The sequence below is a fragment of the Panthera leo genome, chromosome E1, assembly GCF_018350215.1.
Source record: "Panthera leo isolate Ple1 chromosome E1, P.leo_Ple1_pat1.1, whole genome shotgun sequence".
Taxonomy (NCBI): Eukaryota; Metazoa; Chordata; class Mammalia; order Carnivora; family Felidae; genus Panthera; species Panthera leo.
This window is the reverse complement of record NC_056692.1, coordinates 14,387,102-14,406,960: the sequence shown is the minus strand read 5'-3', so window position 1 is coordinate 14,406,960 and position 19,859 is coordinate 14,387,102. Positions and strand designations below refer to the sequence as shown.

General features: G+C 56.8%; 1 protein-coding gene across 14 annotated transcripts in view; it reads left to right on the top strand.

Moving 5' to 3' along the window:
* SGSM2 (small G protein signaling modulator 2) overlaps nt 1-19,859 on the top strand; it is a 39,074-nt gene that overhangs the window by 18,244 nt on the left and 971 nt on the right. For 4 of the 14 annotated variants that reach the window (XM_042914586.1, XM_042914593.1, XM_042914594.1 and 1 more), the window contains 22 exons: nt 828-990; nt 1,262-1,423; nt 1,737-1,804; nt 1,903-2,048; nt 2,380-2,514; nt 3,056-3,180; nt 3,584-3,651; nt 3,859-4,019; nt 4,190-4,316; nt 5,910-6,044; nt 9,643-9,796; nt 10,599-10,663; nt 10,751-10,896; nt 11,383-11,511; nt 11,714-11,896; nt 13,649-14,038; nt 14,293-14,417; nt 14,867-14,949; nt 15,161-15,270; nt 15,683-15,779; nt 16,301-16,468; nt 17,770-18,263. In XM_042914586.1, the coding sequence (XP_042770520.1) occupies nt 828-990; nt 1,262-1,423; nt 1,737-1,804; nt 1,903-2,048; nt 2,380-2,514; nt 3,056-3,180; nt 3,584-3,651; nt 3,859-4,019; nt 4,190-4,316; nt 5,910-6,044; nt 9,643-9,796; nt 10,599-10,663; nt 10,751-10,896; nt 11,383-11,511; nt 11,714-11,896; nt 13,649-14,038; nt 14,293-14,417; nt 14,867-14,949; nt 15,161-15,270; nt 15,683-15,779; nt 16,301-16,468; nt 17,770-18,080 (3,251 nt within the window). In that variant the 3' untranslated portion in view covers nt 18,081-18,263. Of the gene's footprint in view, nt 1-827; nt 991-1,261; nt 1,424-1,736; nt 1,805-1,902; nt 2,049-2,379; nt 2,515-3,055; nt 3,181-3,583; nt 3,652-3,858; nt 4,020-4,189; nt 4,317-5,909; nt 6,045-9,642; nt 9,797-10,598; nt 10,664-10,750; nt 10,897-11,382; nt 11,512-11,713; nt 11,897-13,648; nt 14,039-14,292; nt 14,418-14,866; nt 14,950-15,160; nt 15,271-15,682; nt 15,780-16,300; nt 16,469-16,660; nt 16,920-17,769; nt 18,264-19,628; nt 19,728-19,859 lie in introns of those variants that run through there. The other 10 variants (XM_042914591.1, XM_042914598.1, XM_042914590.1 and 7 more) reach the window with 9 other exon arrangements.

Genomic DNA, 19,859 nt, shown 5'->3' with positions numbered 1-19,859 from the left:
GGGCTAGGATTTGGGGTCCTGGGTCATGGTCCTGGCTCTGCCACTGTGTGACTACAGTCAAATCCCTTCCCCTTTCTAGGGCTTTCCCTCCTTGATAATGGCCAAGCACCACCCCCTCACATACTAATATTTGTAGGCTCTACACATACCAGGGCAACTCCCCGCCCTTTCCCACCAAGCCCTTCCTACAGGATACAGATGGAGAGAATAAAACTAGCCCCTAAAAACATGAATGAGTGAAGGGAAATCCTCCCAGCATGGGAAATAGAAACCTCTCACTCTTGGCTGCAGGGCTCATCAATAATTCAGGGGCTGATGTTGGGTCTGATCTCTGCAGTGGCCTCATCAATATTTCAGCTCCTTCCCAGAGCTCTGTTCCTTAGCAACCACATCATCCATGCTTTCCAGGAGGGCTGCTGGGCTTTGTGCTCCCCGCAGTCCCTGTTGTATAGGTGCAGTCCGTGCTTGCCCTCGTGGGCAGGGGAGGAGCCACTGGGACTGGCAGCTTTGGGCCTCACAGTCCCAGGGGCGATGCTGCATATAGGAGGCATGTACACACCAGGCGAGGGACAGGGAGAGGGACGGTATGGCATGTCAGCCCCTGCAGGTCCACCCTGGCCAGGGGCAGAGAGACTGGGAGGGGAATTTTGGAAGGCGGTCAGGGTATGTCTCCATGGCTTGCCTTAGACTGAAACCCCTCCCCCTCATCCCTGCATGGGTCAGAGCCCGCCCTTGCCCCTCTGCTCTCCATAGGTATGAGGAAGAGGAGTGTTTCTCCCTTTCCCCCTCTCACCTGGGCTCAGGTGCTCGTTCCCTTTGTGGCTCAGGTGCAGTGGAGGCTTGCCTGCTACATCAGCTGAGACGACGTGCTGCCGGCTTCCTGCGCAGTGACAAGATGGCAGCCCTGTTCACCAAGGTGGGGAAGACATGCCCAGTGGCTGGGGAGATTTGCCACAAGGTACAGGAGCTACAGCAACAAGTAGAGGGCAGGTGAGCCCCAGGCCAGCTCCTCCCATCCCTCCCTTCTGCTTTTTGCACTTGGCATTTGCTACTTCCCAGGTTGGCTTCCTGGGCTCATCTCTTGCCGGGCCCCTTGGGTGAAAGACCAGACTAAGGGTGGGGGTTGGCTCCTTTTAGACACAATGCCCTGTCCCCCACTTCAACCCCTCATTTTAGTCCTCTGGGTTCTTGTGGCACCAAACTCTGCTCCCAGTGCCACCAGTCCAGGGCCTACCCCCAAGCCCTCACACTTTCTTTGCAGGAAACCCTCAGCGGGCAACCAGGATGCCCTGCGGAGACAGGGCTCTGCCAGCGGGAAGGCCCCGGCTCTCAGCCTACAGGCCTTAAAACACATATGGGTACGCACAGCGCTCATCGAGAAAGTGTTGGACAGGGTCATGCAGTACCTCGTGGAAAACTGCAGGTGACTGCCCCATCCCCCAGGCAGCCCCTCCTTGGGGCCCACCTCCTGAGCAGCCCTGCACCCCTACGCCTCAGCAGGCTTGATTGTTCACAATAGTCTATAGGCTTGCCCCGTCTTCCCCTCTACCACCCCAAAGGGTGCTACACCAGGCACCCCACCTGGGTAGACCACACCAGGCACCCCACAAAGAGCTCAGTCCTTATGTACTCACTTCTTAGTGATTCACATGAATGTGGTCTTTGTGGAGATGTCCCTGCTTGGTAAGCATGACTGCCCTGGAATGAGTCCTGCTGTCTGTCTCTCCCCCTGGCAGCAAGTACTACGAGAAGGAAGCGTTACTGGCAGATCCTGTATTTGGCCCCATCTTGGCCTCTCTTCTAGGTGAGCCTAAGAGCAGAGAGGCTGGTGCTGGGCTAGTGGGGGCTGAGGGACAGGTGCTGAAGGGGCACCGTGTGAGCTGACTGTCCCTGTCTTCACAGTGGGACCTTGTGCCTTGGAGTACACCAAGCTCAAGACTGCTGATCACTACTGGACTGACCCCTCTGCTGATGAGCTAGTCCAGAGGCACCGTATCCGGGGTCCCCCTAATCGCCAGGACTCCCCTGCAAAGCGCCCAGCCCTAGGAGTAGGTATCCCTCTCCCCACCCCTCATACTTATCCAGGCTATGCCCATGAGCCTGTATGGAAGGGCAGTTTGGCCTCCATATTCTTTGCAGACGCAATCTGGCCCTTGGAGATGCACCAAGGTGTGTTACCTCAGGAGAGCCTTTTATCCACACTGGCACATATAAATGCCAGGAGCACACCAATGGTCCATGGCTGGAGAGAAGAGGGTGGCCAAGAGCAGACCCAGGACAGAGTGGACCCCTGGGTCAGCTAGAGTGTCTGTGTGGAATCTTAACATTCCCTGAGGCTGATTCCCAGGGCTGGGGGCTGAGCCATGCCTTTCTGCACAGATTCGGAAGCGGCACTCAAGTGGCAATGCATCAGAGGACAGGCTAGCTGCCTGTGCCCGCGAGTATGTGGAGTCCCTGCACCAGAATTCAAGAACACGGTTGCTCTACGGCAAGAACAACGTACTAGTGCAGCCAGTAAGAAAACTTTAATGCCCACCCCTCCTCTCCCTCTCCTGAAGGCCCCAGGATTGGAACCTTCCAGTCACGTTTGTCCTGTTCTTCAGGGGTTTGACTAGCAAGAAGGGGGAGAAAGGGCCCTGCCCCCCACTTCAGTTTCACAAGCCTTGTGCCCAGCCGTGAGTTGGCAAGAGGCAGGAATGTCATCTGCCCTGGCTAACTGAGAACCAGGCTATCCAAAAGTGGGAATGGCAGCCAGAAGACAGGACGAACAGGATGGCTGGCCCAGGATGTACCTGGCATCCAGGAGACTAACAAGACAGAACCAGTAGCAGCACCAGGCCAGCCAGGGAGAGGAGGTGCCCACATCTACATGTCACTTGTGTTCTTCCCTACTTCCTCCTGGCCTCCATTCCAGGATCCTGTGACTATGCTAGATCAGCCTCCCCAGCTCCCCAGCTCCCTCCAGCTCCCTGCCTGGAGCTTATTTCCCATAGGCCTCCCCTGGGAGCCTCGACCCCTTATCACCTCTCCCTTCTGCTGTGTCTCCTCCCCCTAGAAGGAGGACATGGAGGCTGTCCCTGGCTACCTCTCCCTGCACCAGTCCGCAGAGAGCCTAACTCTGAAATGGACCCCCAACCAACTCATGAACGGGACTCTGGGGGACTCCGAGCTGGAGAAAAGGTGGGGGCTCTGGGACTCCCTCCCAGAAGCCAGGGAAGGGTTGGGGGGGGAGGCCTGCCTGGGGGGAAAGGTGGGTGGACATACTCAGCTTACTCTGGGAGGCAGGTCTCTCTCCTTATCCTGATGCCAAGAACTGCAGGAATAGGTTGCCTGGAGAGAGCTCTCTAAGATCAAGCCAGGCCTGGCATGAAGAGGTTTGCCTGAGCCAAGCTCTAGGCAGCTGAGACTGCCGGGCTCTGTGCCATGACAGCACGGGGCCCAGAGGGACATGGCTGGCTGAGGTCACTTCTCGGCTATGGTCCTCCTGTCTTCAGGGTAGTTTCACAGGTATTGGTGGTGGGAGATGAAAAAAGTGGGATGACAGGTCTTGGGACACAGTGACACCAATCTGGTTCATTTCCAGCGTTTACTGGGACTATGCCCTGGTTGTGCCCTTCAGTCAGATTGTCTGCATCCACTGCCACCAGCAAAGTGAGCCTCCCTTGTCCTGGGTACAGGGTTGAGGGGAAAGAGACTGCCTTCTCCCAGCCACATGCTGTGCATGGCCCATTGGATATCCTGTCCTCCTCCTGTCATCCCCGTGCTTCACCTAACCGGGAGGCCTGGCTGACTGGGCTGTGGTGATGGCCAAGAGGTCTCAGGGAGGCCCAGGCTCACTCGCCCACGTACACCCCACAGAGAGCGGCGGCACACTCGTGCTGGTGAGCCAGGATGGCATCCAGAGGCCGCCACTGCACTTCCCACAGGGAGGACACCTGCTGTCCTTTCTGTCCTGCCTGGAGAATGGACTTCTGCCCCGAGGACAGCTGGAGCCCCCGCTCTGGACCCAGCAGGGGAAGGTACCTCAGGGCTTGGAACACTCTGGAGTAAAGGGATGTGTGAGGGGGGTTCTCTGCTCACCTTCCTTCCTTTCTCCAGGAAAGCCTCTCCAATTTAGAGGCTGCCTCGGGTGGGACCTTGGATCAGACTCTGCTCTGCACAGGCTGACCACCCACCCTTCCCTCCGCAGGGGAAAGTGTTCCCCAAGCTACGGAAACGCAGCAGCGTGCGGACTGTGGATGTGGAGGAGATGGGCACCGGGAGGGCCACAGACTACGTGTTCCGGATCATTTACCCCGGCCACAGGCACGAGCACAGTGAGTATCCCAGGCCTCATCCGTGGAGGAAGGGAGAAAGATGCTCAGGGAGGTAGGGGAGTACAGTGAGACCCAGGAGGGGCTACAGGCAGGGTCCACTCACTGACCAGGCCAGGTTGAGAGGAGGGGTTCATTACTCAGCCTCTCCCCAGACCATCCCCTGCACATCATCCCTCTGAGAAGCTACCTGTCTCTTCCCCTAGCTGTCTTCCTCCGCCTCGTTACCCCAAGATTCTTGGCTCAGCCGATATTGTACAGTATCCTCTTAGCCTTTCCTTCCCTGCCCCAAGGAAAAAAAAATGTGGTGAGACCAGAAATAGAAGATGGAGAACTCCACATTCCTCCTTGGCCCACAACCTGACCTCCACAAGGCAGCCTGGGTGCAGAATCAGTGCTTCTTTATGGACGGTGCAAATTGTTCACTGACTCCTCCAGAGCCAGAGCCCTTCTCAAACTAGCTACTGATGAGAGGAGCTTTAACTGGAGTAGGGATGCGCATCTGAAGAAGGTGAAACTTGGAGCTGCCTGGGGGACCTTGGGGACTTGGGGGCTGAAAAGGTAGCTTGGCGCTCATGGGTCCTGCCCTGCCTGCGCACCTTTGGGCCCATGGGGCCTGTGCATAGGTATCTGGTGACACCAGAGTTTCTTTTCTGGTCTGAGTGCTGGTACGCCCTATAGGCCAGACTCACCAATCTTGGGGATAAGGTCAGAGAATTTACCAGTGTGGAGCATTTACTGCCAGCTGGACCACCTGCTCCCTAAATTTCCCAACTTGTGCCAATGAGTTGTGAGCAAGTTGTTTCTGTATTAGTGGACAGATTACTCAGACTGCTAACACACAGCCATGGCACAACCAGCCCCAATAGGCTTGAAGGGTACAAGACAGGGGGATTCCCCTTCCAGAGGTACCTAACTAGGAGTCATGTCTTGTGTCAGAATGTGTTTGCAAACCTGGCATTTAATCTTGGGCTGTTGCTCGGCTTAGATTACTTAGTCTCCGCTTCCCCTCTTTAAGCCTTGGCATTTCCCAATTCTGGTCACTTTGCTTCAAGGACTGCTTCCCCAAAGGGCAAGCCAGGGCCCCAGGAGCTGAAACCCAGCCGAGTGACTCAGGCTCCTCAAGAGCAGCTCAGGGCAAACCTTGGAGAAGTTTGGATTTACAGTCTGAAGAGGGGGTTTGGGTAATCTTCAAATTTGGTCTAGCCTGACCGTGATGCGAGCTAAAGAATGATCAGGATCCATCTGCCGACAGTCATACCCAGCCTTGGCCAGGGCTGGGGAGCTCCTGAGCCGCCTGCCTGTCCCAACTGGTCCCTGTCTTTCACTACCCTTGCTCCCCCATCAGTTCTGTCTTCTGTTCTTCCTAGAGAGGGTCTCCAGTGGAGCTCTGGAGCTGCCGCTTTCCCTCACTTTCTTCCATACTCTCCCCAATAAATGGTCCAGAGAGCTTTCCATCCCACATCCCCTTCTCCGTGCCAGGCAGGTTCCAGGTGACCCAGACTCTGCTCCCTCCCCCTAAGGAGGGAGTCTGGTCCCTCCTGCCTGGACCAGGGTCCTCACGCCTCTGCCTCTCTCGCTGTTCTCTTTGAGCAGTCACTATTAACTACCACCACCTAGCGGCCAGCCGCGCGGCCTCGGTGGACGATGATGAGGAAGAGGAGGATAAACTGCACGCGATGCTCTCAATGATCTGCTCGCGGAACCTCACAGCTCCCAATCCGATGAAAGGTTTTTATCCCTGCCCCTCTCCTGCCCTGCCCCGCCCCACCCCCTGGCCCACCTGCCACCCACCGCAGGGGCTCGGACGGCAGTGTTGGCATTATGGGACTGGTACCCAGGGCGGTCCCCCATCAGGAGGCAGGTCAGGGAGGGTGGAAAGAGGTGCCGTTAAAAAGAGGGGATGGTACAAAGAGCAGGTGGCTCTGGGCTCCCCACTTGGTGTAGTGTAAGGAGAGGGCTTCATGCCTGAGAGGAAGGATCGTCTGCTAGGAAGGTCTTGACTATTGGGAGCCCTGAATGGCTCTCCGAGCACTGTTCCCACTCCTGGGGGTCATGCTGGCAAACCTGAGGCAGTGTCTCTTTGTGCCCTGCTGGCAGGGAAGGCTGGACCCTCGGCCCTGGACCTCTGGTCCCTGACTTGACAAAACAGGATAGGGGCACCAGGCCCCTTCTTGGGGGGGGAGGGGGGGTGGAGGCTGGATAGCTCACATGAATGAGTCCTGTGGCTCAGGTTGAGGTGGCTGGAGCCACCACGGGAAGGGACCTAGGGGTGGGTTTACCCAGCAGGGCTGAGGGCTCCGGCAGGTACTGCCTGGTGCTTCAGCATGAAATCTGGAAATAAATGTGCCAGGGATATAAGATAGGTGTTTCCTGCCTTCACAGAGCCCGGAATCCACAGGTACAGAGGTCCCTTCGTTGTAAATGACACAGCACAGTGCCCATGGTCCCTCAGCATTTGTTCCTCTGTGTACCACCCATCTTTCTTAGCACAGAGCTAGGCTGGTAGAGAGGGAATCCTGCTCTTTTTTTAGAAAGTGACTGGCCAGGGGATCTGAGAAGGCTAGGCCGGGATGCTCAAGGGAAAATTGGTTACGAAGGGCCAGCTCTCTTGGAGTTTAGGGGAACTTCCCCGTCCCCACCCATTCCCATGCCACAGAATTCATTTCTTCTCCCCTTCCCCTTCCCTACAGATTGTATCTAAGAATATGTGACACCCCAGCCATGGGTCTCCCCCCTTCCTGGGAAACCAAGTCCATGGCCTAGCACACATTTAGCACACCCTTAGCACAGCCCTACCAGCTGCCCCTACCCACCACATGCCTGCCCTTGCGCCTCCCTCCCAGCCCTCCTGGTAGGACCCACAGACCAGCCCGGGCAGGAGTGCAGGGGAGCCAGACAGACTGCCGTCTGGCCCCTTGCAAACCTGGGCTTGGGGCTGATGCTTATTTGTGGGATAATGGACTTTGAGCAGTTTGGGAAGGCTGAGTCAAGAAGGACAGGGACCCCCAGGAACTGATATCAGGCTTAGGCTGGGGGTCCCAGCAGAGGCCCTGTCCTGGCAGACTTGGCACCAGGAAGCCTGTCCCCGACTAGTCTTAGGGCCTCCAGGGTCAGAGAAGCCTCCATGTACATGGGGACCCGAGGCCTCAGGGCTTGTCGGGGCTTCCTCTTGGGGAACTCAGGAGCCAGACCAACCCAGTAGGCAGCCCCTGGGCCCCCAGTACTTGGGAAAGGGGAGGAGGCATGAGAGGAGAACTGGCAGGTGGTTGGGGATTTGACGTGGGAGCCCCCACCTCCACCCCAGTCCATAATGACAACACTGTTGAGTCCGTTCTACTAGCCGTTGCTTCTCAGGCCTGCGACATGCTTGACTTGTGCATGTGATTCAAGTGGCGGGTGTCCAGACTCTCCTCCCTCTCCCCCACCTCTCCTCCTTTTCCTGCTGCCTCCCCACAGAGCAGAGATGCTGTTCACTCTAATTCTGCTCCAGGCCAGGCACCTTTCACTCGGAGTCTTAGGGGCTGTGGGGTTCAACCACCCTGATTGTTTTTGCTTCAAACTTTCCTCATGCTCAGAGGAGAGAGTCAGAGTCAAAGCTGGCCCAGCAGACCCCTCCCCCCACCCAATGTCCAGCCTGCTGCCCCTCACCCAGTCACTCCAGAGCTCCAGCTGTCTGCACTGGGTTAATTCAGAGATGTGGTGTTCAATGCTGGCTGGTTCAGCTCCTTCCTGGAGAATTAAGGTGAAGAGCATTGACCCAGGAGTCTTGCCTTGGTTGGGCCCTACTTTCTGGGCATGAGCTTGTTTCCCTGTGTGCCCCCCCCTTCATCCTCTGCACCTGTGGCGCCCCCACCTTCCCGCCTGTTGCCTGCTGCCTGCCTGGCTGGGCCCGCTCCTGCCCCCCTCCCACGACCGGCCTCTCTCCTGCCTGCTGCAGGGGCATGAGCTGGGTTCCTGCCCCACCCCACCTGCATTTATCCCCTCCCTCTTCCCACTTTTGGGCATGGCTTGCAACTCCTCACTCCCAGAGCCGCAGCCCCTCTACACCAAATATGTTCCCTTAATTTGCCTCCTGGTGGAGCTGAAGGGCCAAATATCTACAAAAATCCCAGCTGTGGGTCTGGGAAGAGAGCCTCAGGCCAAGACAGGGCATCCTTTGAGGGGAGTGGAGAGGGCTCAGCTCAGCCCTCCCCACCAAGGCACACCCAGAGCTGGAGTCTGGCTCCTGCAAAAACCAGTCCTAGGTCTGCTCCAGACTCCTGGCAGGGCCAGGGCCCAGGCTGTGATTCGTAGGAAAAAAAGCTACTTGAAAAGTCTCTTCACATGTCTCTCTTTCCTCCTCTTCCCTCTTCTGTGCTCTCCCCCTCCCTCCTGGCGTCATCTCCTGGTCCTTACACTTTCTGCCCTCACTTTGCTTCATCTTTGTGACTCACTGGACCTGCCAGAGACCCCCTATGAGCGGTATTCTGCCCCACTCAGGCCCTGGGAGCTCTGAAGGGTCTTGAGTTCTGATTCAGACCAGCTGAGCTGGCCCAATCTGCTGGCTGTGTAGATGCGTCCAAGGAACCATCTTCTGAGGCTGCACCTGGCACATTCTTCTGGACAGTGGAACTGTGTGCCCAGCCACCACCTCCTCAGTGGCCTGGCAGCCCCGGGAATTTTGCTCTTCCTGCCGGCTCACCTGTGTATTTGGAGGAGGCCACCATGCTAAATTCAGGCAAGGCGAGGATGGAGAACTCAGGAAGAACCCATGTGAGCTGGCAGCGGGGCACCTGGCCTGGAGGGGAGCACTGCTCCTCCTTAACCACAAGATCTAGAACCCTCGGAGGGGTGAGGTCTGGGGACCAGGACAAGTGGCTCCGGGATCCTTAGGAGCTTTGATCAGGGGAGACTCCAGGTGTGGAGAGGTTCAAAGTATGCAGGATTGCAGGCACCTTCCTGCACATCTCAGAGTTTGTCCAAGAGAACCAGGCTGAATCCTCAAAAGCCAAGCCAGCTAGCAGCGTTTTAGAGAGCTTAGGCTTTCGTTCCTTCTCTTTTTTCTTCTCCCTCTAGAAAAGCAAGTGTTCATTCCATTGCTGCTAGCAAGTTGGAGAGAACAGACACACTTACCCACATGCAGAAAGACTAGGTGGAGGGCGGGAAATGTCAGGCACTCTCCACCATTTCCATCTCTGGGCTCCGCACCAGGCAGGCACCACCCTATGGATTTGCTACCAACGGGTGACTCCGTGCTGCAGCTCTGGGCACAGAGGTGGGCGTGCTTCAGGGTGCTTGGGGGACGAGGCCTGCCAGGCCCTGACCAGGGCCCCCTTCCTGTCCTCAGATGCTGGTGACATGATTGAAATGCAGGGCTTTGGGCCCGGCCTGCCAACCTGGCACCTGGAGGCCCTGTGCCACCAGGGCCCCTCCTGCCTCTCCTGCTCCACCAGCAGCTCCCCATATGCAGCCCCCAGCCATTGCAGCCGTGTCCCCGACCGGTGAGTGGGCAGGGCCCAGAACACCAGCTCCCTGTGGGTGTGTCTGTGTGTGGGCATTCTGCCCTTCAGGGCTATGTCACTTGTCTGACAGGGTGGCCTCAAGTTGGACAGACCTGGGTTCGAATTTCACTTCTGCTACCTATGTGACTTTGGCAAGTTATTGAGTCTCTGTGGGCCTCTACGTTTCTGAGCCTCTGTTTCCTCATCTGTAAAATGGGAATAATACCACCTGCTTCGTAAGGTACCTGTAAGGATTAAATGAGGGGTATGACTCATACGAGTGCCCAGAGCTGTGCCTGGCACCATGGTAGGTACGCGGTACTTGCGAGCTCCCCTTCCTAATGTGGATGCAGATTCTGCCATCAGGCTGTACATCTGAGGACACACCAGATATCTGAGCATCTGCCAGGTGCCAGGAATGGTGCGTGAATGGCATTTGTGTGCGGGTCACATTGCCAGCACTTGATGCTTTTGCAAGGTGCTCTCTTTTACCTGTTACTCCTAATGACCTGAGGTGGTTCTCTCCATTTTCACATGAGGAAACCCAGATTCACTAACATGAAGTGAAGTTAGTTGCTCAAGGTCCCTTGGGTGGTTGGGGGCCAGTCTGGGTCCCCAGCAGCACTACCTAGGGTGGCTGCCAGACACAGGGAACCCACAGACATGTCGCTGGGCTGTGGATCCTGCTCCTCGTACCGCCCGAGCACCTTACCTGTCCCCCACACAGGATGTCCTTCTCTCTCAACCTCCCCCAACCAGAGGGGCCGTAGCCCCTCTTCTCTGAACCAGGTTATTTCCACAGGTTGCCCCTCAGGCTGCTGTGTGAGAGCATGAAGAGGCAGATCGTGTCCCGGGCCTTCTACGGCTGTGAGTGCAGGGTGAGGCGGGGTCGTGAGGGGTGGGGGCTGTGGGAGGCACCACTTGACGGTGTTCTGGCTCCCCTGCCCCCCACAGGGCTGGCTTACTGCCGCCACCTGTCCACGGTGAGGACCCATCTGTCAGCGCTCGTGCGTCACAGCATCATCCCACCTGCCCGGCCCCCAGGAGCCTCCGGGGGCCTCACCAAGGACGTGTGGAGCAAGTATCAGAAGGATGAAAAGGTGCACACTCTGGGATGCCAGGGCTAGGGGCCGGGGCGGGGTGGGGAGCAGCAGTGAGTGCAGAGCAGCCTCCTCTGGGAGCAGCTTTCATAGACCAGATGGGCATTCAGGTAAAATGTGGTAGGGCCAGGACCAATGGCCTTGGAGTGGCCCAGGTCAGACAGCTGGGTCTGTGGGTCTCCATAGGAAGGGGACTGGACTGGTTCTTGTCTGCTTCCACATTATTCTGAAATCTTGGGCAAATCTCTGCGTCTCTGCTCTGTTGCCTATCCTGGAAGGAAGAGAGGTTGAACTGGATCTCATCCAGCTGTAGTCTGGGGCAGGGAGGATGTGACCCTCCCAAAGCAGAGTCTGTCTGGGCTTCAGCAGAGTGACTGAATCACTGTCCCGGCCCTAGCTCTCCATGGGATGGATGGAGATAGGGCCACCCAGCCGGGCCGCAGTTACCATGGGGGCTATATGACCTTTACTTCCTGGGTCCCCCAGAACTACAAGGAGTTGGAGCTGCTACGGCAAGTTTACTATGGAGGTGTGCAGCACGAGATCCGTAAGGATGTCTGGCCTTTTCTGCTTGGCCACTACAAGTTTGGCATGAGCAAGAAGGAGATGGAGCAGGTAAGGGGGCCCCCCCCTCCCGTGGGATAGGGAGATGAGCTGAGCCAGGGGACCCCAGGGAGGGACCCCTGAAGCCTTGGCGCCTTCCCAGACAGAAAGGAACGTGGCACAGGTAGACGTTAGCAGAGAGCAGCCCCGCAGTCTTCACCCCTGCTGTCCCAGGACACCCCCCCCTCCATGGTCATGGTATGCTCTGAGACAGGTGGACTCAGCAGTGGCAGCAAGGTACAAGCGGGTGCTGGCAGAGTGGAAGGCCTGCGAGGTGGCAGTGAGGCAGCGGGAGAGGGACGCGCAGCCAGCCACACTCACCAAGTTCTCCTCGGGCAGCAGCATCGACAGCCATGTGCAGCGCCTCATCCACCGAGATTCCACCATCAGCAATGACGTGAGCCTGACGGGACCCGGGGCAGCCAGGGGCAGGGGCCACCGGCGTTTTATAGGAGTAAGATGGAGTCCTGAGCACCAGCCCGACCTCTAGTAGTCACTGGCACCGGTGCCCTGGGAGAATGGCTTAATGTGTCTGTGTCTCATTTTCTTCTACTGAAAAACCGGATGACTGTCCCCCTGCTGCCCATTTCTCTGAGTGTTGCAGGAATAAAATGAGATAGTGCACTATGTTCTGTTTTAATGGACAAGAAGGGAAAGAGGGATATATCAGGATTTAGGGAAGCCCTCCATCCTTGTAGAGACATCTCAAGGCTAGGGACAGGCAGCCCGGGTTCGAGTCCCGGGTCTGCTGCCAACAAGCTGAGTAACTTCTTTTCTTTGGGCTTTGGTGTCCCCTGTCACCTCTGACTGTGGAGGTTTCACCAAGAGCTACCGGTCAGAGACCAGAGCAACTCTCAGGTCCCATTGGTGTCTGGAGATCTCCCTCCCTCTGTGGTGTTTTCCATCCCCTAGTGGAATTAACCAGGCAAAGCTAGTTCAGAGCCTATGTAGTTCTTCTGGCATCACCCCTGCCTTTAGATGAAGAGCAGGTGCCAAACCGTGGCTTGTTGGGCTGAAACAGAAATGATAATTTTCTGTTTTAGGGATATCCTTTTATTAACTTACATGTTTGTTTGTTTTTTTTCTCTCAAATTGTCTCTCTTGATAACATACATTCTTGTCACTTTACTAAATCCTTACTAGCGTTAACAGAAAACTGAAGCTGGAGAAATATAACTTTGTGTTCCTTTCCATGTGCTTTGTTCTTACTCCCCTATTTGTGAGCATATTCTCTTTCTCTCTGGCTTTGGGTTTTGTACAGTCCTGAGTCTGAACCAGTGCCCCAGATGCTTAGCACATGAACAGCAGTAGCTTTCCTTTGCTGGCACTAATCTGAGGCTCTGTGTCGCCTTAGAATCATGGCCTTGCCTGATTCTAACCCAACATTTCATGCTTCTTGCCAAAGTGAAAACTCCTTTTAGTATCCCTTTCCCTACATAGCCCAAAAAGAAAAAGAAAATCTGTATATGTCTCTTTGATTCTCTCTGGGACTTGTCCACAGAGGTGGACTGTTTCTAATCAGTAGAACAGGTTACCTTGCCATTTGTCCCCTCCTGAGCGTGTGTGTGAAACTAATATAACTGATTAGGCACTTGCTAGAGAAGTTTCCTGTCTTGTTCTGCCAAAGAGTCAGTGGAAAATAAGGAAGAACTTGTTTTCCTAACACCTCCAGCCTGCTGCCCACCAGGCTGCCCTAGCAGCCCCACCAAGTCTAGTGCCAGCCTTCATTAGTACCAAGCTCTCTTAACTGGAGGCAGCCTCACGTCTTCAGGCGTTAGTAGAGTTACATGTAACTCACATCCGCCATCAGGTGTCTAAGCTTCTAGTTCCCCTTCCCTGCAGCAGCCACAGGCAGTCCTGCAGTGCTTCACACTTTTTCTCAGGCCCCAGAGAGAGGCCTGAGGAGGGGGACTGGATGGGGCTAAAAGATGGTGTGTCCGTGTTTGCCCGGAGCCTGATTGCTCTCCCCCTGGTTGTGTGGGTCAGAGGGGAGGCTTGGCAACCTGGGGGTGGTGCGTGAGGCAGTGTGGAGGCCATGGAGTTGTAGAGTTCTCCATCCCTCTTGTTCGGACCCCAGGAAGGAAGCGGTGCGCTGAGGGAAGGTGCTGGAGTATAGGTGTGAGCCCCACCATCTCTTCACCCCTACCAGGTATTTCTCTCCGTGGATGACCTGGAGCCCCCAAAGCCCCCAGGCACTGAAGATCCCAGACCCGAGCCTGAGCAGGAGCCGGGAGCAGGGCCCCCCGGCACCACCATGGTGGAACAGCAGCAGTCAGTGGAGTTTGACTCTCCAGACTCGGGACTGCCATCCTCTCGCAATTACTCCGTGGCCTCGGGCATCCAGTCGAGCATAGACGAGGGGCAGAGCATGGGCTTCGAGGAGGAGGACGATGGCGGTGGGGAGGAAGGCTCCGACGGGCCGGTCCTGGCAGCCTGTGTTTTCTCCGAGCCCCAAGATCCCAGCCAGGAGAAGGCCTCGCGGGCTCGCGAGCTGGAGGCAGGGGAGGAGCTTGCGGCCGTGTGCGCTGCTGCCTACACTGTATGTGGACATTCCCCAGGGACTGTTCTCAGTCAGCCCCAGAGGCCCTCCTGACATCCCTGAGGCGTGGGGACGGGCTGGTGGGCGGAAGGTGGGGCTACCCTCACTGTCCTGCAGGGGGCGCTGAGCGCATCTCTCAGCATCCCTGGGGGCTCTGTTTTCAGAGTCTCTTGGTTCCTGCGTTGCTGCATCCCTTTAATGTAGGCACCACTTCTGGCCCCCAACTCATTCCTGAGGGCCCCCCACTCTTTCAGATAGAATTACTGGATACTATGGCCTTAAATCTGCACCGCATAGACAAGGATGTGCAGCGATGTGACCGCAATTACTGGTACTTCACGCCCCCCAACCTGGAGAGGCTCAGAGACGTCATGTGCAGGTGCCACTGTGGGGCAGGGTTCAGGGAGGGAGGCAGGGACCCTCCTCTGTGAAAGGCTAGGTCTGGCAGGTGCCCTGCTCCTCTGCCCTGCACTGAAGCACACTCAGCTCTCTCCGTCTGGAACACTTCCCCGCTGTGCCCCCCACCCCACCCCTCTTCTTTCTTAGAGGTCTTTCACATCTCAGCCTCGGCCATACTTCTCCAGGAAGCCTAGCTGATTGCCCTCACCCGAGCAAACCGAGCGGTGAAAGCCGTTTATTGTCTTTCCCTGAGCCCCTGGGTTCCTTGAGGACAGAGACTGTGGGTTACCACTATACTCCCTGAACTTTAGGGTCATGGAAAGGCTGACTTCTGGGTAGCAGGCCGCTCTAGGGACCATCTCCCTAGGGGTCCCTGCGGGGAGCAGAGGATGGCACACAACCACAGTGGCTCTCTCCCCGTCATTTCAGCTACGTGTGGGAGCACCTGGACGTGGGCTATGTGCAGGGCATGTGCGACCTGCTGGCACCTCTCCTGGTCGTCCTCGATGATGGTGAGGGACTGGGCCGGGGGTGGGGGTTGATAGTATTCCCAGAATGGTATTGGGATTGGGCTGACATCAGCTGGAGAAAGGAAAAGAAGACCACTAGTTCTGGAAGGGTGGGAATGTAGGCCAACCCTGTCGTCCGGACCACAGGACACCTCCTGTGAGATGAGGCATTGGGGTCTGCTGCCTTGCCGGCCTCACTCCCATCTCCCCTCAGATCAGCTGGCCTACAGCTGTTTCAGCCACCTCATGAAGAGGATGAGCCAGAACTTCCCCAACGGGGGCGCCATGGACACCCACTTTGCCAACATGCGCTCCCTCATCCAGGTGAGGTGTGCAGCTGCCTGTGGGCTCGTGACCAGGCACCTCCAGGCTCGTCCATAATCCACAGGGAGGCCAGGGAGCATTCCAGAAATGTCCTTTATGTATAAGCTTAATTTCTATCACTTGAAAAATCATTGTTTTCAGTGCTGCAAATTGAGGGGGATATCAGTATGGGAATTCTGTGCCCGTGAAAGTGTTGGTGAGTAGTACAGGTGACAGTGAATCAAACACCCAGAAAATGGTATAATTGCAAAGAGAGCAACTCCCAGAGAGATGGATGGGGCAGCAGAGGGCAGCCTCCACCCAAGGAGACCGGAGGGTCTCGGGAGCGATGCCAGCAGCCCGCACAGTGGGCAAGGGAGGCTGGGAGAGGCAGTGTCAGCTCAGTTGGCCTCCTTTTCTCTACTTCTGCAAGATCCTGGACTCAGAGCTGTTTGAGCTGATGCATCAGAATGGAGACTACACCCACTTTTACTTCTGTTACCGCTGGTTCCTCCTGGATTTTAAGAGAGGTAAGAGATGGGTTGATGGTGGGACTAGGGTCAAGGCAGTGGGAGATCCTTCTCCCCCAAAGTCAGTGGTTCCTAACCCTAATTGCACTTTGGAACCACCTGGGGAGCCTTTTAGACATGCCAGCGTCACGCGCTCACCCAGCCTCAGACTTAATGAAGTGTGGCTGCCTGGGCATCCACAATTTTAGAAGCTCCTTACGTGATTCCAAAGTGCCGCCAGCAGTCACCCTAAGCCAGTGGTTTTGGGGACTGTTTTCAAACCAAATCTTCTCAAGCAGCAAGGCTTATAAAGAGCAGCTGACAAGAGCACAGGTGTGAAGGCTGCCCAAGTCCAGTGTGCGGGAATCACCAAGGAGAAGGGCAGGGTCTCGACCTGGGGCTTGGAACCCTCTGCTTGGACAGGGCTCTGTGGAACGGGGAGAACCCCAGGACCTAGGCCCCTGGAGCTCTGTCTCTGCATTTGGCTCTACCTAGAGGCCCATGGGGAGCCAGGCTCAGCCTTAGCCCCTATCTGTCCCCAGAGCTGCTGTACGAGGACGTGTTTGCCGTGTGGGAGGTGATCTGGGCGGCCCGGCACATCTCATCAGAGCACTTTGTCCTGTTCATCGCCCTGGCCCTGGTAGAGGCCTACCGTGAGATTATCCGGGACAACAACATGGACTTCACCGACATCATCAAGTTCTTCAATGGTAGGAGCCGCTCCAGCCATCCCGGCTGCCCCCTGCAGGGGTTTGGGGGGCTCCACTTCTGGCCCAGGAAGGGTTGGAGGGGCTCTCAGAAATCTCCAGTCCCTTCCCCGTAGGCAGATGTCCCGAGTCCAGCAGGGTGGGCCACCACAGGGCTCCTCGCAGACTACTGCCCCTGCCCCAGCATCCCCACAGTTCTGTCTCCCCCAGAACGGGCTGAGCATCACGATGCCCAGGAGATCCTGCAGATTGCCCGGGACCTCGTCCACAAGGTGCAGATGCTCATAGAGAACAAGTGAGGGCTGTGGCCAGGAAGCGGCAGCTGACTGGAGCCTGGGCTCCGGGCCCCCGGCCTCCACGGGCAGAGGCGCAGGGCAGTGCAGCTGAGACTGCCCAAGCCCTGGCCAACCCTGCCTGCCCACCCGTGTTCCTAACAAAGCGTTTGTGAGCCTGGGATCGGACTCTGGGCAGTGCTGGCCCTGCAGGGCAAGTCAGGGGCCTGGATGCCCTCAGGCCAGGGATGGGATGGGAGAGGTTGGCCTCAGGGAGTGGCTCCCCTGGGGGACACCTACTCTGCTCCCCTCTCAAACACCTGGGAATAGCCCCACTGTCACCTGCAGCCTCAGCCCGGACTGCTCCTCCTGGCCTCTCCTAGGTCAGCCTGGGGCCGTATAGATATAACGGGCCGTAGTTGCCTGGCCCCACCTGGCATGGGTCATGTGGGCAAAGGGACTCTGTGCTGTATCTCTTCTTCGAGTCCTCTTGCAGGCATAGTGCATATGCCCACCGCAGCCCCAGTGGGGGCAGCCGGAACAGCTGCCGGTTCGGGCATGTGTTCTGGGTGCAGGAGACCTTGAGGCAGTCAGAAGATGCGGGCCCAGTGGGAGAAGCCCACCTCAGCAGCACTGCCACTGCCTTTGGCCACCTGGGGTGACCCCGTGCACTCCCCAGCCCATACAGGGCACCTGCGTGTACCTGTACAGTTTCACTCTCACCACCTAGTTCTTGCTTTATGCATTAGATGCCCCCCTGAAAAATGACACTTTTGCCCACTGGATGACCTGGAAATGCAGTGGGATCATTGCCCTTGAGAGGAATCCCAGGGTGATTCTTTAGGGAGGAAATCCTGTGATAGCCTCCTCTCAGGGACAGGCCCCAGAGCTTTGGGACAGCCCATCGCCTGTCTCAGGCACCCACTGGGTCCCTCAGTCTGGTGGGGGGGTGGGGAGGGGAGGATGCCTGGGTCATCCCTGTTTGTCCCTGGTGAGGAGCAAGGCCAGCCCTGCCTGCCCCATGCTCCTCAGGATGCCAAGAAGCCTGGAGACCCGAAGCCCCCTGGAGGAGCCTCACTCATAGAGATGTCGGGAAGGGCCCAGCTCCTGATCCCAGGCCTAAGCACACTGCTTGCTCTGTCATCCCTACTTGCCCCCCCCTCCCCAAACACATAAGGCTAAGGCTCTGCCCTGGGGCCATTCTGCCTCAGGGGCCTGTCCAGCAGTCACTTAGGTCTGGAGACTCCCTGCCTTTGAGAAACATGAAAAGGGCCCAGCGGCCCTTGGGCATCCTGCAGTGTCCTCAACCCACCCCTGTCCTGGGCACTGCATGGCCTGTCTGAGGGCCAGCTGCCCCATTGCCTACCCTTGTCTGTGAATCCTCAGCCTCCACCAAGCATGGTGGCCATTGTGTGCCTGCCTTAGTGACTCTGGTTTTGTGAGAAGCAGAGTGTATATGTTTTTTGGTTCAGAAACTATACTCTTCAGTGTTGTTAACAGACCAATAAACACAGCATTTGGCAATCCTTGTGGCTCTGGGGGCTGCTGAGTGGGCAGTGGACACTCACTGGACAGTAAGTGACTTTGTGTACTGGCAAATTCTGGAAGCTCCACAACTGAACTGTACAGAGGGCCAGCCCCACAAGGCAAGGACGGTGAAAAAAAGAGAACCAAAGTTTCCAGGAGAGAGGGACCTCAGCTGTGGGCTGGTCAGGAGCAGGGGATAGCTAGACCCCGAATACTCAGTGGGGCGACTTCACCCCAGAGCCAGTGTTCCTATCTCAGACCAACCAATGACTTGACCAGCCTCTGGATGAGTATAGGTCCCTGTCCCACCCCTTCCCCAGCCTGCCTGCCCTCTTGACCAGCTATAATGATGAGTTGGAGCCTGAATTGGAGTCTGCAGGAGCTTCCCGGCCCCTCCAGCTGGTGGGGAAGGACCCAGCCCCTCTGGCCCTGGCTCCTGGCCACAGAGCACTCTGCGATGCCTGCTCCAGGATGGGGCATGAGGAAAGTGTCAGGAGGGATCAAACCTGCTGAGGGCCCCACTGGAATAGTAGGTTCCCACCTGTCTTCCCCCACCCTAGACGACCACTGCCCCCATCATTAACGGCTCCTGGGAGAGGGCTCCAGCCATCAGCATGTGCTCTGGTCTAGAGGACACAGACTTTCTGGCATCAGGGCCTGTTATCAACTCAGAGCTGCCAAGGCAAGGAAACTAGTTGGCACAGGGAAATCTGGGTCCAGGGAACCTTATAAACCCCTCAAGGCAACACTTCCCCCACTGTTGCCTGGAGCAGTCTGAATTCCCGGTGCTGTGACTTCACCAAGACTCCATATAAACTAGCCTGGGAGTGGTCTGGTTCCTTTACATACTCCCACCTTCCTCTCCACCCAGAAGTGTGGGCACTCCCCATCCTCCTGGCTCGGCTTCTAGGACCAGAGGCCAGCAGCCAAAGTGATGGGTCCACGGAGGGCAATGCCACGTGCAGAGTAAGAGCAAGAAGCGCGAGTAGGAACCCCACCTCAGGGAACCCTCCAACCCCTGAAGTCTTCCTCTCACACAGAGCTGCTGAATGGAAGCACCTGGATTCCTAAATTGGGATTTTTGTTTTCTGTTACTCTGATCACAGGCCCCCTCTTGCAGGCTCCAGCTGAGCTGGGGGAGTTTCTGCCTACCCTTAATATACAGTGCTAGCCCGGGGCGCTCAAGTCGGTTAAGCATCCTACTTTAGCTCAGGTCATGATCTCGAGGCTCGTGAGTTTGAGCCCCACATCGGGCTCTATGCTGACAGTTCGGAGCCTGGAGCCTGCTTCAGATTCTGTGTCCCTCTCTCTCCACCCCTCCCCTCCTCACACCCTCTCTCTTTCATAAATACTTTTTTTTTAAGATATTGATATCCCTGAGATGATACTGGGTCATCACTACCAAGGGCAGAGTCTGCATCTTTGTCCCCAGTGGTTGACAGTGTCTGACACTGAATAGGCAGGTAGGAAATATTAGTCCTAACCCTAAGCCTTCCCTAAGGTCAGGGGACTCAGCTCTTCCTGGAGCTACCAGCAGGGGGAGCCAGCATCTCGCAAGTGAAAGGGCTGGCAGGATTGTAGGACAGAGGGACACT